Source organism: Gymnodraco acuticeps, unplaced genomic scaffold (assembly GCF_902827175.1).
Source record: "Gymnodraco acuticeps unplaced genomic scaffold, fGymAcu1.1, whole genome shotgun sequence".
In the NCBI taxonomy this organism is placed as follows: domain Eukaryota; kingdom Metazoa; phylum Chordata; class Actinopteri; order Perciformes; family Bathydraconidae; genus Gymnodraco; species Gymnodraco acuticeps.
This window is the reverse complement of record NW_022992247.1, coordinates 177,160-192,492: the sequence shown is the minus strand read 5'-3', so window position 1 is coordinate 192,492 and position 15,333 is coordinate 177,160. Positions and strand designations below refer to the sequence as shown.

Here is a 15,333-nt window from a genome sequence, read left to right as displayed (position 1 = left end):
AAAGTGTTGCATTTATATTTTTGTTCAGTGTATGACTTGATCACTTTAAACTCCGCACACTGAGCTCTGATTGGTCAGCAGGCGGTGCTTTCACTAGGGCTGTCCCGAATACCATTTTTCGGGCTCCAGATATTCGGTAGTAATCAGCAGCGAATATTCGAATATTCGGTGCAGAGAGATTATTATTATTTTTTTTATAAATTTTTTAACACGAATTTTTTTAATTCATAACACGCTCCGAGACACCTGACAACACGCTGTTAAGCAGAAGCGCAGAAAGAGCATACTATTACGATTTATATTTATTTATTGTCTCAGTACTCGCATACATTAAAACTAAATGTGTCCTCTGCATTTAACCCAGCCGCAGCGCAGCGCCCGGGGACCAAATCTGGTTCCAAATTCCGTCTATAACGTTTTACAACCTGAAGATACAAAACACATATTTCTGTTATAACAACAATACTTTTAATAACAGCTGTAACAGTCGGCCTAACAGGGTAACACTTGTTACCGATACAGTAAACAGTATTTAAATAAATGAAGAACGAAAAATAAATGAACTAACTGTATGCCAATAATTGCCTTGGCCCCAGATGTTCCCACATTGCTCCTATTATTTTCACTATTCGGATAAAATTGAAAAACTAATATAAAAAAACAATTCGGTTGCTTGCTTGCAACTATTTTCCAAGCAAAGTAAGAGCACGATTTTACCATGTGTAACGTTACTGTTTAAACGGCGGATAAAGCAGCTTCATCATGGCAACTTGACAACAGCTAAGCTAAGCTAGGCTAGTACTTACAGCATCCGGTGACTTTCCAGAGTTGTTGTGCCACCGGCCAGTTTCTTGTCGCATATTTGGCACACTGCCTTCTTCTTACCGTCGTCCAATTTAAAATGGTCCCACACAGCTGAAGTCTTCTGCATTTTGTGTTCAGGTGTGTGAAGCGAGGTGAAGCGTGCCGTTTGCGTTCGTAATTGTGAGTGAACGCGATGTCAGGAGCACAGGCTGAGATTGTATATATTTCCACATTTTAACAGTGCAATTCAAAAGTATAAGAATATGGCAATTCGCCTTTATGATAGCATACATTTAGGGGGGAAAAATAAATACGAATATCCGAATAATGAAATTGGAACCCGAATAGTTGGCCAACGAACGAATATTCGGGTACAGCCCTAGCTTTCACTGAGTTGATCTCTTATCCTGGAACCTAACCTGCTCCGATCAACCATCAACATTAATAACAGCAATATTGCAAAAAAATATTTGATCCATCACATGAAAAGCACTGAAGATGATGTAACCAGTCATCCGTCAGGAAATGAGCTGCTCCTAGATACACAGTGCAGAATCGATGAATTTGTTAAAAAAAACATGTGCAAAGTAAGTTACAGTAAAGCCAACCGGATATCCACTTAGACATTTACACAGTAGTAGTAAAAGCAAGCCACTGGCTCACTTATAGCAACAGAAACAAACATGGTCATCATCTGTCAACATAAATTATCATTGTGATAAATATTATAAATTGATCAAATGTCAAAACATTTTTTACAGGAAATTAAAAAAGAGCTTTCTGAGTGCTACACCACAAATGAAAGAAGATCTTAACATCAGCTCCAAATTGCACAACTGCAGAGAGGAGGGTGAAAACCCGGCCGTTTCCTGAATCTTATTATATATAGATCTTAAATACGGCTTGGTAACATCTTGCGTCAAGAACCTTAAATCCACCCTCTGAATTTGGTTCACTGCTTCATCTGGCTTTGTGAAATAAAACAGTGGGGTTCTACGTTTAAAAATAAATGATGTAATAGAGGTCGAATGAAGTGAACAAGCTACAGGTTTGCCAACTGACATGCTCATCAAGCTTCTAGCCCCATTTAATTTTCCTAGATTAGCAAAGGCCGCTTTGTGGAATTACCACACTAAACAGTGAGGACCAAGTGTCCAAATAATAAAAACTATTCTTAAAAACGTTTTAAAAAATGAAATCAAGAAAGCAGAGATGGAGTGTATGAAACATAGGCAGTATGTATACAAATGGTTATAATATTAGGTATGATGGTCATTATAATAGGTATGGAACCTAGTACAGCTGCAATGATTTATTTCCGAGGAACAAGTCTTACACACCAGCTTTGGGAGGTGGGACTTTTTTACTCTCAGTTCCTGTTCTTTATTTTGGGAGTCACAAACGAAATCCACACAAAATGACAGATCACACAAGAGTCATTGGTTTAACTGTTAGTTATTTCATTACACTACTCTGTAGTTACTCGCTGACTTTTCTGTTGTATGAAACCTCATTATTTGTTTACCAAATCTTCTCGCTCTAATTTCTTCAGGTGAAATATGAACATGAAACTTCCATGACCTTTTAAGAAGCAGCCAGACCATGTGACAACTTATCAGACCAATTGACTTGTTAGCAATTTCTTCAACTTGCAGAAAAGTGACTTGCGACATCTGTGGCATTGTGCTGTGTGATAAAACTGAACATTTTAGAGTGGCCTTTTATTGTGGCCAGCCTAAGGCACACCTGTGCAATAATCATGCTGTCTAATCAGCATCTTGATATGCCACACCTGTGAGGTGGGATGGATTATCTCGGCAAAGGAGAAGTGCTCACCATCACAGATTTTTTCAGATTTGTGAACAATATTTGAGAGAAATGGTTATTTTGTGTATATAGAAAATGTTTTAGATCTTTGAGTTCATCTCATGAAAAATGGGAGCAAAAACGAAAGTGTTGCATTTATATTTGTGTTCAGTGTAACACTCATGCTCCTATTGGCTAGCGCTCCAACAGATTATAGGCAGCAGCTAACCAATAAGAGCAGACTGGGCTCTGATTTCAGACAGAGGGTGAAAAGAGGTGCTGCAGCACAGGCAGTATGATAAAAATAAAGAGTTTTTGAACATTAAAGCATGGAGACACGTCCCAGTAGAGACACCAAATACTGATATGAACCTGAAAAAAAGCACAACATCTCCTCTTTAAATGGATTTTAATCTCTTGTAAATATATAAAGCTATTTAAATGACTGATCTGAAAAGCAGAAGCAAGGGAAACAGCTAGCCTGCTTCCAAACATCACCTATTACATGACAGCAATACATTTTATTTAGCTCACATTCTGACAATAATCTATCAGAGACAGAGGAGATCTGGGAGTCCCAGTTGTTGGAGAGTATGAAGAGGGTCTGGTGGTTGAGTGTGTTGAGCGGAGCATGGACCAATGATGGCAGAGGAGAGGGAGGAGGCACATCATTGTATGCTGCACATACTGTAACAAGATGTTGTGATTCTTAGGTGGAGTGACATGCTATTTCTCACTCACTATTTTAACAAAAGTAGTAGAGCATTCTCCTTACATTTAGACTCAACCTGTTAGAATATGTTTTGCAGACTGTAATTGATTTCTTTTTTAAAGGAAATAGGAGGGGGGGGGGGGTGTGTAGAATGGTTATAACTTATTCAAATTGTGGATTGACCATCCAAATAGGGAAACTGATTCTGTGATTTTGTTGTTGATTTAGGGAAGGGAATATTTCCATTGTGAGAGCACAAACACATGTGATGTGTGTGGATAGTTACCACTAGAGAGAAGTAAGAATGTTTTTATTTTAAGTAAAGGGAAGAGATACGAATAAAGGAGACAACATAATGATGAGATGAGTTCACAAACACACACAAATAAAATAATAATATTAATAAAAAAGACAAATCTGAGTTCAAAAGAAACCTTCAACATTTGAAATGCTTGCTGGACAGTCTGATGCACTCATTGCTAATATATAATCCCACTCTGTCAGAGCTCTTTTGGTCCCATTTCATGTTGTGTGGTGCCACCTAGTGATGGTTTGTGGTCATATGTTTTTCAAAAGAAATTGCGTTTGCAATGTTCTTTATTTAAGGTTCTTTAAATAACCTTCAATTCAGAAAACGTGTTGATTGTGCTTTCGAAACAAAGTGTTTACCCAACAGAATAACTGTATTTATTATCTGTAGACTGTGGTGACAGTTACGGGACATAATTCACTGTGTCATAGTGTGTGTTGCAACCCGGACCGGTTAGTGAGGGTACCGGGGTTTGGGGTTATTCCTGCTAGCTTGTCATGCAGAGCAGTTGATGTACTTACCTCTTAGAGATTAATGAATAATAAAGTGTGGAAATCCATTCTGAATGCACCGCCTCTGACTCCCGTTCATCGGCTCTACAAGACCATGTTTATTGTGAACCCTAAATAAAATGTTGACATTTAAAATCCATATTGAGTGGCTTTAGCCAATTTTGGATATTGCTCCTCAAGCTTGCAACATATGCACAATATAAAAACACTGGACTCTCTTTTCCTCTTTACAGAATGTACTTCATGTTAAAGATATCTTTAATTGAAGTGTTCTGGAGGAGGAAACAATTGTGTTTTTGTATGTTGGTCGTAAAAATCGTTCCAAGAGCCGCGTTCACACCAAGTACTTTGCCGTACTTAGTTCCCTGCACTTAGTTCCCAGCACTTAGTTCCCCTATGGAACTAAAGAGCCGATCGCGTTCACACCGGAATAAGTTCCCTGAGGGAGGATTAGGCAAATGAAGCCGCTGACGTCACTTCGTCTTCTTCTGCTTTGGGTTTACTGGCAGGCCACAAACAACTTCACGGCGTATACTGCCACCCGAAGTCCCCGGCCGGAAGTCCCCGGAGTTGGGGAAGGCTTCAGTAGAAGCTGCTGGGACTCCCAGCAGCTTCTACTGAAGCCTTCCGAGTAAATCGCCAGAACGCCGACACCTCCTCATCTCCACCGCTCCCATGTTTTCTTTTGTGTTGCCATAAGTTAGTCTCTCTCCATTTGTGCGCTGGGCGAATGCTAATGCTAATAATGCTAATGCAAGGATAATAAAATGGTGGCTCTACAAAACATTTCAGAGTTTTACGGGGCGTGGTTTGCAATTCGCCCAGCCAATCAGAACTGGGGCACTTTTTTCCCCCCAGGAGAGTACCACCTCTCAGCAGGCACTAAAAAAGGGAGTAAAAGTTCCCGGCACTAAGTATTCTTTTTGGTGTGAATGCGACATAAAAGGTACTAACGGAACTAAAGGGGAAAAGTACTACGGTGTGAACTAAGGTATTAAAATAATAAATTAAGGCAGTAAGGTCTCTGCTCTAAGCTAAAATTATAAATCATTTTATTTATATCTTTTTTTTTGTTATTAAGATTGTTATTAAATTTTTCACATTTTATACATAAATGCAGAACAAACATATACAGGCAGCAGCCTCCCCCCCTGGCACCCAAATTATTAGTGTGAATGCTGTTTACTTTTTCTAAATATTTTATACTTTTTGAAATATTCAGCTTTTTAAACTCTTTTTGTAACATGGAACTCAAGGGGAGGAACCTTCAAATCCTCTTTTAGCTACACTGTTTGCAAAATGCTTCTCCTTCCACATACTTTCAGCTAGAGACTTCATTCCAACTTTAAAATAATCACAAGACATTCAGCTATTAAACTTATTTTTCAGATTTTTGATATCTTTTACACTTTTTGAGATATCTAACTTAGTTTGGAGCTTGGTAAAGAGGCCTTCTTCAGATGTTAACATTAGTGTGTGTTGCGCAGCTCGTTAAGGCTTAGAGTGCGTGATGTCACAGCTAGAGTGGAGGAGAGCTTGAAATACGCCTTACATTTTTTTTTAAACTGCCATAATTCCCAAACCCTACACTCCTGGGACATAATTTGATGCTTGAATTGTAGGAAAACCTCTTACGTTGAAAAATAATAAAAAATTAAGCAAAAAAATTAAACAAAATGTCTCTTGAGGGCATGAAGTGACAAAAACGTTCAACATGTCTCCATTAAAGGGGACCTATCATGCAAAATGCACTTTTTGATGTCTTGTATACATAAATATGTATCCCCGGTGCGTCGGGGAACTCATGCAGCGTCAGAAAATAAAACCCTCTCTCTTTTCCTCCATACCCACATCTCTAAAAACGGGGCAACAACGGAGCTGATCCAGATTTGCGTCCGATATGACGTAATAGCGGAAATGTAGGCTGGCTTTACACCCACGGCCCTATCAAAAACGTTGCTATCAGAAACAATGCCCGACTGTTTTGGACGTAATATGGTCGGTGTTTACATTAGCATCGCTAACACCCAGGGCTAACCTGTACTGGAGAGCATGTGTGTGAAGAAGCAGGAAATACAAAGGAACTCACCTTGTGGTATAACCGGCAAGAGAGAAAGCCTTTGAGCTCCATACTGTTTCAGAGATACTCCTTGATAATCCATGATATGGCGTTTCATCACCGCAGTATTTGTAGAATCTCCTGCATGAGCTCAGCCCCCTCCTTTTTTTTTATCAATTTTTTTTTTTTGTAAAGCTTTATACCCCAAATCAGCACTTTTGAAACAGGAAGTGAAATAGAGGGATATGAGGCATGGCTAGAATGGGTGATCTGTTTGGTATTTTGAGCAAAACACTTCATAGACATGTTTTTATATATTTGTATATATCTGAGACCTACAGATGTAGCGCTCCATTTCAGACGCCTACCCGTGCGGGTCCGTGATCGGCACTGGGTGGCCCCTGCTGAAAAGGAAAACCCCCCCGCCGGATTTGAAACGCCCCCTTGATAAATACATTTAATTATAATGAAACCAGCTGCAATGGATAATGGATCCACCAGGGGGAGCCGTGAAAAGCTGCCACACTGGAACTCATGTGAAATAAACAGCTGATCTACAGGTATCTGATATCGCGGATATTTGTTAAGATCCATATGTCACGGATAGGATCATATTCTGTGCTAAATAAGAGACATGTAATCATTTACTAAACATCCCCATGTTTTTATTTAACAAAATACTGTTTAATTCACGTTGGCGTAAGTACAAAACCATCGCTATGTTTTTAGATCAGGAAATGCATCCAGGCTCAAACAAACGATTTTCAATCATCATCCTCACGATCATTTAATGTAGGCTATCATATGTTCGCGAGTTGAAATTAATGCACTAAATTTAATCCACGTGAGTTTACAACAACAAAAATAATCGCTTTGTTTTTATATCACATCCGACCGGAGGAAAATGCAGCACGGGTCTCACTACTGATCATCCTAATCCCACGGGCAAACAATAATATGTACAGTGTTAATAGTTGACTGTATTATTAGTGTCTAATATTACTGGGGATTTCGGAATGGTAGCCTACTGGATTTAGATTTATTGTATCGGCTTCATATCGCAATATATTCCCGAAGTCTGAAATGCAAAAATGTCCCACATTAGGGCAATTCACCCTACATTTAATCATTCATACAAAATCATATTTCGTTTCTTTTTAAAGAAATAAATGTGGTTTAATCCACATAATTTACTGTGTTTATTGTTTACTGTAGTATTGTGCACATTACTTTTCGCTGCTTGTTGCACCTGGTTAGAAGCTAAACTGCATTTCGTTGTCTCAGTACCTGCAATATGTGCAATAACAATAAAGTTGAATCTAATCTTGAGCAGGAACAAATGTATTTAGGCTACTTAGTACATATCTGACATAAACGATTAAACACATTTGTGCATTCTTTAAACCGAGTCAAGCCGAGTCCGGAGGTGGCGGCACATTAAAGTGTGCACCTGATTGTTTAACTTGAAGGTTCCTGATGACATTTAATCATGAAAACTAAATCATATTTCGTTTATTTTTAACGAAATAAATGTGGTTTAATCCACATAATTTAGGCCTACTGTGTTAATTGTTTAGTATTGTTTAACTTGAAGGTGCCTGATGTGAACATTTCCAGAAGAACTCTAGCTTGAATGGCCTTTGTATGTATACAGTAGGCCTACACATAGGCGGCGCGTGAGGCTCAGGTTTGGGAAGGCTAAATAACTTTGTTTTCATCTTACGCTGCCCGCCTCCGGCGTCTATAGAAAAGAGATCAACTCAGTGAAAGCACCGCCTGCTGACCGATCAGAGCTCAGTGTGCGGAGTTTAAATCTATCAAGTCATATTACAGGAAAAAGGAAATGCAGTTTAAACTGCCGTATGCAGAGAAGACGCCGACGTGTCGCACTTATCATTCATATCACACTGACATCACATCATCAATCAGATCATCGATCTCACATCGATATCACAATATTTCCTTATCTGAGTCAGCTTCTCGAGCCGTATCTGGCCGTACAACACTTAGTTACATTGTCACATATACTGTATGCAGACGTATTATTTTAAGCAACACATTAAGTTGACGAAACACTCAACTCAAATGTAATAAAGTCAGATCCCCTCTTGTTTTAGATGGGGCAGTATCATAAAACTGTTGTACGCTTTCAAACACTCGGTAGTTTATTTTGTAACGAGTTGTTCTGTATTCTCCTTGCAGTTGCAACTCTGTGGCTTGTATCCTGGATTATATGTTTAAGTCATCATGGATGTTTAAAGTTCATATTTGTCTAATATTAGTTTACTTTTCATGAATGAAGTATGATGTTGCGCTGTCAGTACACTTGTCCCTGTTTGTGATTGGTCAAATGTAGCTAACCCCGCCCCTTTCACGTGAACGCGTTCTCAGCTGGAGAGAGAAACCCTGGCTTGATTTACCGAGTTGATAACTAGCGTCGTAGGACCGTTTAGCGAGATCGCGTTTGTTAGGGATAGTTAAGATAACTCAAGCATATCCAGGGTCTGTTGAACTGGCTTCGTGGTACAGGGCACAGGTGGCTGCAAAGCAGCGCTAATGTCAAAGACATTATATTTTTATTTTACCAGGATGCAGTTACACAAATATTTGGGAAGGCTTAGCCTTCCATAGCCTCCAGCACCCGCCGCTCCTGGGCCTACAGTATAGCCCAACCATGTACACCTTCCTTTTTTCCCGTCCAAAGTTTGAATTGGAGAAAGGTAATGGTTATCGATGGTGCTTTTATAGCCTATTGTATAATAACTGTGTGATTTATATTGTTTTTCAAATAAATATGGCCACCCATTTACACTGCTCTTCCCGTCAAGAATATGAATAGAACTTAGTTAGATCACTTTACATTTCTGCAAATTAATTTGTAATCACACACGTCTCCCCGTCCCGAAAATGATAAATAAAATAAAAAGAGGAAACAATTTTCAAGTTCAGTTTTCAACGTTTTATTTAAAATGACTGACATAACACAGACACCATACTGTAGGCCTATCGGCTGCGGAAACCAGGACGAGCTATTTCGGGATCTGTTTTTCGGGGGCTCCTCAGTCTCTCATTTACCCGGCTCCTGATTAGGACACATCCTGGGGATTGTGTTTACAAACATTGACCAGACCGTTCACCAGCCCCCACCCCCCATGTTGCCTAATTCTCCCAATGGTCACATTCCACAGCTCTCCCCCCCCCCCCCCCCCCCACTCCTGTGATCTCCCATCCCCCAGTCTGTAGGTTTGTGTTTGCATATGTATATGCCGTAATTCATAATGGTCCTCTCACGCACATACATTCTCCTTACAGTATACATACATAGGCTATATGAGTCTGTGTATCTACGGACCATTTGTTTTTCTTTATTAAACAAGTAAACGGAAGAGCGTCTGAGAGGCGTTTTTGCCCTTTTGCTTGTTACCTTACTAAAGAGTCTAATGTCTGATGGTCAGTGGAGCGAGGGGGGAGGCCCGCGAAACTCGCGGAAGTGATTTCAAAACAAAAAGCACTCGTTTGCTTGGAACAAAGAAAACGGCCAAGACACACATTGAGTCCAGAAAATGAATGTTATTAAGGGCTGTAAATATAATAAGCCTGTGTCTAAAATTGACAACAGGCTTATTATATTTACAGCCCTTAAGATACACTTTTGTGTTTAACAGCTGACCACTACCATGACATACTTTGTTTTAGTACATTTCGCATGAGAGCAAAATGTATAAATATGAGCATTACATTATATGAATATGAGAACAACATGCATGAATGTATGAGTGACAATATATGAATGTGTGCATTGAAATATGATAATATGAGAGCAAAATGTATGAATGTGTGAGTAGTGTGTGAGAGTGAAAATGTATGTATGTAAAAGGAGAATATATGTGTGTGAGAGGGAAAATGTATGTATGTAAAAGGAGAATATATGTGTGTAAGAGTGAAAATGTATGTATGTAAAAGGAGAATATATGTGTGTAAGAGTGAAAATGTATGTATGTAAAAGGAGAATATATGTGTGTAAGAGTGAAGATGTATGTATGTAAAAGGAGAATATATGTGTGTAAGAGTGAAAATATGCTGCATTTTGAATGTCCGATAGTCCACCATTTCCACCGGAAATATCAAACATTTAATAAAAGTGAAAAACAATGAACAAGACTTAACGTATTCATCATAATTAATTATATTTATTTCGTTTGGATGTAGGATTTTTGACTTTGTTTAGAGCAGTGATCTTCTACTATATGAACATTTTGGACCCAAAATCACAAAAAAAAACGTAAAAAACAGATTTTGAAAATGATATTATTTTTCATAGGTAACACAAACATACACAACGAAACCATTTAAAAGCTGGAAATATATACATGGGATGTCACTATGATAATGTGAAAGTTTGATTGAGGTAGCATGGGATTTCATTCTGATAAGGCAAAAGTGTTATTATAAATATAATACAAATATATATATATACACATTATGTACAAAAATCAGTTTTTTCTGTCTTTATCTGTGCCACGCTTCAAAGCGGTTTCTGTCAATACGACTCAGAGGGCAACATCACAGGTTCCTCCTCCTCCATGTCAAAACACAAGCTTAAAGCTTGACTCACGTTCAGAGTTCTCTTCATCATAGTTGAATCTTCAAAACTCTAAATCTATCTAACTATATCTAAATTCTCAATGTTTGTCTGTCACTTTACTTCAATCGCAGTCTCCCGCCGTCTCTCTTCGTCTCCCGCCGCCTGTCTTCGTATATCTTCGTCTCTCTCATTTCCCGCCGTCTCTCTTCGGTTCCCGCCGTCCCTCTTCGTCTCTTTTCGTCTCGTTTCGTATCACTCCGTTTACCTGATTACCTCACCCCCTCCCTGGTAAATACATCCTGTTGAGCAGAATCTACAGTTTCCAGTATTTTCCGTTTCGTAAAATTATCAAATACGGCGAAGATATTAAAATATGTGCTTCCATTATTCATACTTCTGAAATATATCTGTATTAACTTTATATCATCTTATGTCCGTGTTTATTGGGTCTTTTTGCATGAAACAAAGACTGGCATATAGTTTCAAGCCAGTACTTTCGACAGAAATACACATATACATCCTGTTGAGCAGGATCTACAGTTTCCAGTATTTTCCGTTTCGTAAAATGATAAAATACGACGAAGATATTCAAATATGTGCTTCCATTTTTCATACTTTTGAAATGTATTAACTTTATATCATCGTATCTCCGTGTTTACTGGGTCTTTTTGCATGAAACAAAGACTGGGATATAGTTTCAAGCCAGTACTTTCGACAGAAACACACGGCAATGTTGTCCGGACTGTTGTTATTATGCGGCACAGGTCATGTGATCTGATCACGCCGGCGTGACGGTTGACTCCAAAGGGTTAATATTAAATACATATAAGTATTTTTACAACTTGTATTTAGAAATACTCTGTTGTAATTATTGATGCATAAATGTGTTCATCCATTCAATGTGGCATCTGCTATAATGGGGTTAATGTATGATATTACTTAATAATACAATACATTATAATATATGATATGATAATTATATTTTAGTTTTATTCATTTCTTATTTCATAGTTTCTCATTATGATTATTTTTATCGCTCATCTTATTTTTGATTTTATTAATCTGTGTGAATCTGTGCTGTCCTGTTTTTCACTCTCACCCTGTTGCTGTTTGAACTACTGAATTTCCCCACGGGATTAATAAAGGTCCATCTTATCTTATCTTAATGTATAAATTGATTTACTTCAATCTACTGTGTAAAAACACCCCAACAATATTACAAGAAATATACTGCATAAAGCAAACTATATACTTTATTTGATCTAAAATATTGATGTTTTTTCATTATAGTAGCTTGTGAAAACCATACAGTAACAAATAAGTGATTAAATGCTACAGTATTCAGCAAACACAACTGCAGAGCTGTAAACATTGCAAACAGTTGTCTTTGTGTATTTTGTGAATTAAGCGCCATCTCATGGTTAAATCCTGTAATTGAACAAATGGGGAAATTGGGCAACGCCCTCTAGCAATTTGGCAACATCCCCAGCCGCTGGCATCCGCTGGGCTTTTGACTGGGACACACCCACCTGAGTCTGATCTGGAGTGCTTCATCTGTATGCTATTGCCTAAAAATAGCATGATATGTGACCTTTAAGGCCCATTGTAAATTCAGCCTGATCTTTCCTCAGAGCAGCAGCTGCACACCTTTAGTAAATCTGCCAAAAATGCCACATTATTGACCCGGAAGTAACTAAATAATGTCAGTGCAGTGTTATTACATAGTTTGTTTATAATTGCACATTTTCTTCAGTTACAACGGATTTAGTTTTTTAACCCTTTCATGCATTAGAGACTGCTAATTGAATGCTGTTTTCTTAATATGCATGGGGTTTCGGATGGTATAGTTGCACATCAGGCACCACAGTGGATTTTATTATAATATTTGTGTATTGTATTTGATAGTTTTTGCATAATATATCATTTTCTTCATTGGTTTGTTAAACATATATTACTACTTAAAAATCAGTTTAACATTTTTTTCTCATGCATAAAGATGAAAATATCCTTAGTTTGTTTTAATTTGTGCATGAAGGAGTTAATAAATCACACACTGATGGAACATCACTATATTGTAATTATTTATATAAGCCTTTTCTGTCAAAAATGTTCGGGGTCGGTCAGGGGGTACTTGGCTGAGAAAATGTTTCAAAGGGGGTACATTACTGAAAAAAGTTTGAGAAGCACTGCCTTAGAGGCCTCCCAGACTGTCCCTACTTTATCTGTTGACCCGCTGTTCACCAAGAAGAAACTCTCAAGATCCTCTGCCATTAAACTATTATATTCTGTGTCCTGAAGCAAGGAAACATTCATCCTCCATCTGCTTTTCTTAACCCCATCTGGCTCCATTACTAAGCATAGTTGAACTGCAGCATGATCAGTCAATGCTATAGGTCCTATCGAGCAGTCTGAAACGCTCTCCACCTAATCTTTGCTGATCAGAAAGTAATCTATCCTTGAGTGAGATTTATGGTTGATAGAATAGAATGTATACTCTCTCTCTCGCTATCTCTCTCTCGCTATCTCTCGCTATCTCTCTCTATCTCTCTCTCGCGGGTTGACAAGCCTCCAAATATCTGTCAGTCCAAGGTCCTTCCCCAAAAGCTCGATATTTATATCTTTTAACATTTCTGACATATCTTTTGACTACTTACAGTATATTAGACCCACAAACCTGTAAATGTTACACACATACAGCAAAAACCGATGTGAACGGAAACCACCTGAGCTATCTAGTATATCATTAATAAAACAATTAGATTTCTCTGAAGTGTTTCCCATAAAAGGGGCTGCCCATGTAATAATCTACCTCTTAGAGCCCACGCTGGAAGATGAACAGGTGGAAGCAGCATATGAAAGATAATAGTAGGACTTACTGGTCTTTTCTTTCATCCATGTTCTCCAGCTGGACCACTACCCAGTGTCCACACACTTCCTGCCGGAGGCCTCCGACACCAACTTCAACCTGCTCAAGAGTATCTTTCTTGGAAAAGTATTTGGTAAGTGTGAAGATGAGAAAATGTGAGTGTGGATCCTGTTCAGACAGCACTGAAATCTACTGGGGTTATGCATTAGGAGTTTCAGCATCTTGAACGATAAGCTTCAAAATTATCATTTGTAAATCAATTACCCAACCTTGAATTCTTGAATATGAATATGAGAATATGCTTATTTTGAGTGTTGATTAATTTCATTAAATAAAGGTTTGACAAAAGCGAACATATGTCCAAATATCTGTTTACACACGTAACTCGTGCTGTAAACTTCATTCAAACTCATATTTCTCAAACACGTATATTTTTAGAAGAACAAAGCTCTCAGTGATAGATGAGAAAGGGGGGAGACAGAGGTGATGTCAAAAATCTTCCCAGTGCCGGCAACTTTCCAGGTGAGGGACACTGGATGTTGACAGGAGAGGAGTTTAAGAGCAGTTTTAAACACGTTTGTGTTGTGTGTAAGGGAACTAACATCTGAAAGGAATGGCCACTGTTGCTTACTATAATATAATACCTTTTTCCAATAAGAACTATCCTCAAATGTGCTAATTATAATCAATCAAGTTTTCATGCTTTTATTTTTGCTGTTCCTAAATGTTGGTTTAATAGCTAAATATGACATCAAATCAAATCAAGTTTTATTTATATAGCACATTTATAAACGATTTTTGGTGGAGCCAAAGTGCTGTACATATAATAAAAATAGCCTACAGTAGAGACACTTTACAGCAAATACAACAGCACAGATTGTTCAGAATAAGTGAAGTGTGTAAATCGAAGAGATAATACATTTTACAGCATATAGACCGAATGTTAGGAAATGCATGTGTCTGTAATAAGAAGATGAATCCACGAGGATGTCATGGATCATCTCTGCTCTTTTTAAGATGAATGAATATGTATGCATGTTCCTTGTTAGAATAATATTATTTTTTGATGGTTATGACCATCATGTAGAAACTGGACAGATTGACCCCATCTTAATCGAGCGCTACAACACGCCGGGCTTTGTGGGCTGTCTGTCTCGCGTCCAGCTGAACGGCGTGGCCCCACTGAAAGCAGCCCTGCGCTTGGGCCCCGCAGCACCCGTCAGCACCCATGGGATTCTAGTCCCCTCCAACTGTGGAGCATCACCCCTCACCATCTTCCCCATGGCCTCAGCCAGTGACCCCTGGCACGTCGAAGCAGGTAGAGACACAGACAGATGATGCATGTTAACCTCAGAACCAACCACAGTCAGATTCTAACAGATGTTCCTCCACAGCTGGAGCAGTGTTCCCCTTCAAAGAGAACAAGGCCAAGGAAGGAGTGGACCGCAACTCTGCCATCGTGGGAGGTAAATCTCATTCAACTCCTACAGACTGTGAGAGCTGCAGCTGTCTCCCTCAAACACAATGTCTTTTTCTATCAACATTACACAATTTAAGATTTATCACATCTAATCTTGTCAGGAAGGAGCACAAATATAAAAGCATAAAAAGCAATAAATAAAGAAAGAAAATACCTAGAGCAAGTGAAGTGGACAATGCACAGGACACATATCCAAGTC

General features: G+C 38.5%; 1 protein-coding gene across 1 annotated transcript in view; it reads left to right on the top strand.

Annotated features, from left to right (window-relative positions):
- LOC117539994 (contactin-associated protein-like 2) overlaps positions 1-15,333 on the top strand; it is an 88,920-nt gene that overhangs the window by 62,736 nt on the left and 10,851 nt on the right. Inside the window, exons 22-24 of the mRNA XM_034206375.1 lie at positions 13,694-13,787; positions 14,742-14,972; positions 15,049-15,120. Coding sequence (XP_034062266.1) covers positions 13,694-13,787; positions 14,742-14,972; positions 15,049-15,120 — 397 coding nt within the window. The remainder of the gene's footprint in view (positions 1-13,693; positions 13,788-14,741; positions 14,973-15,048; positions 15,121-15,333) is intronic.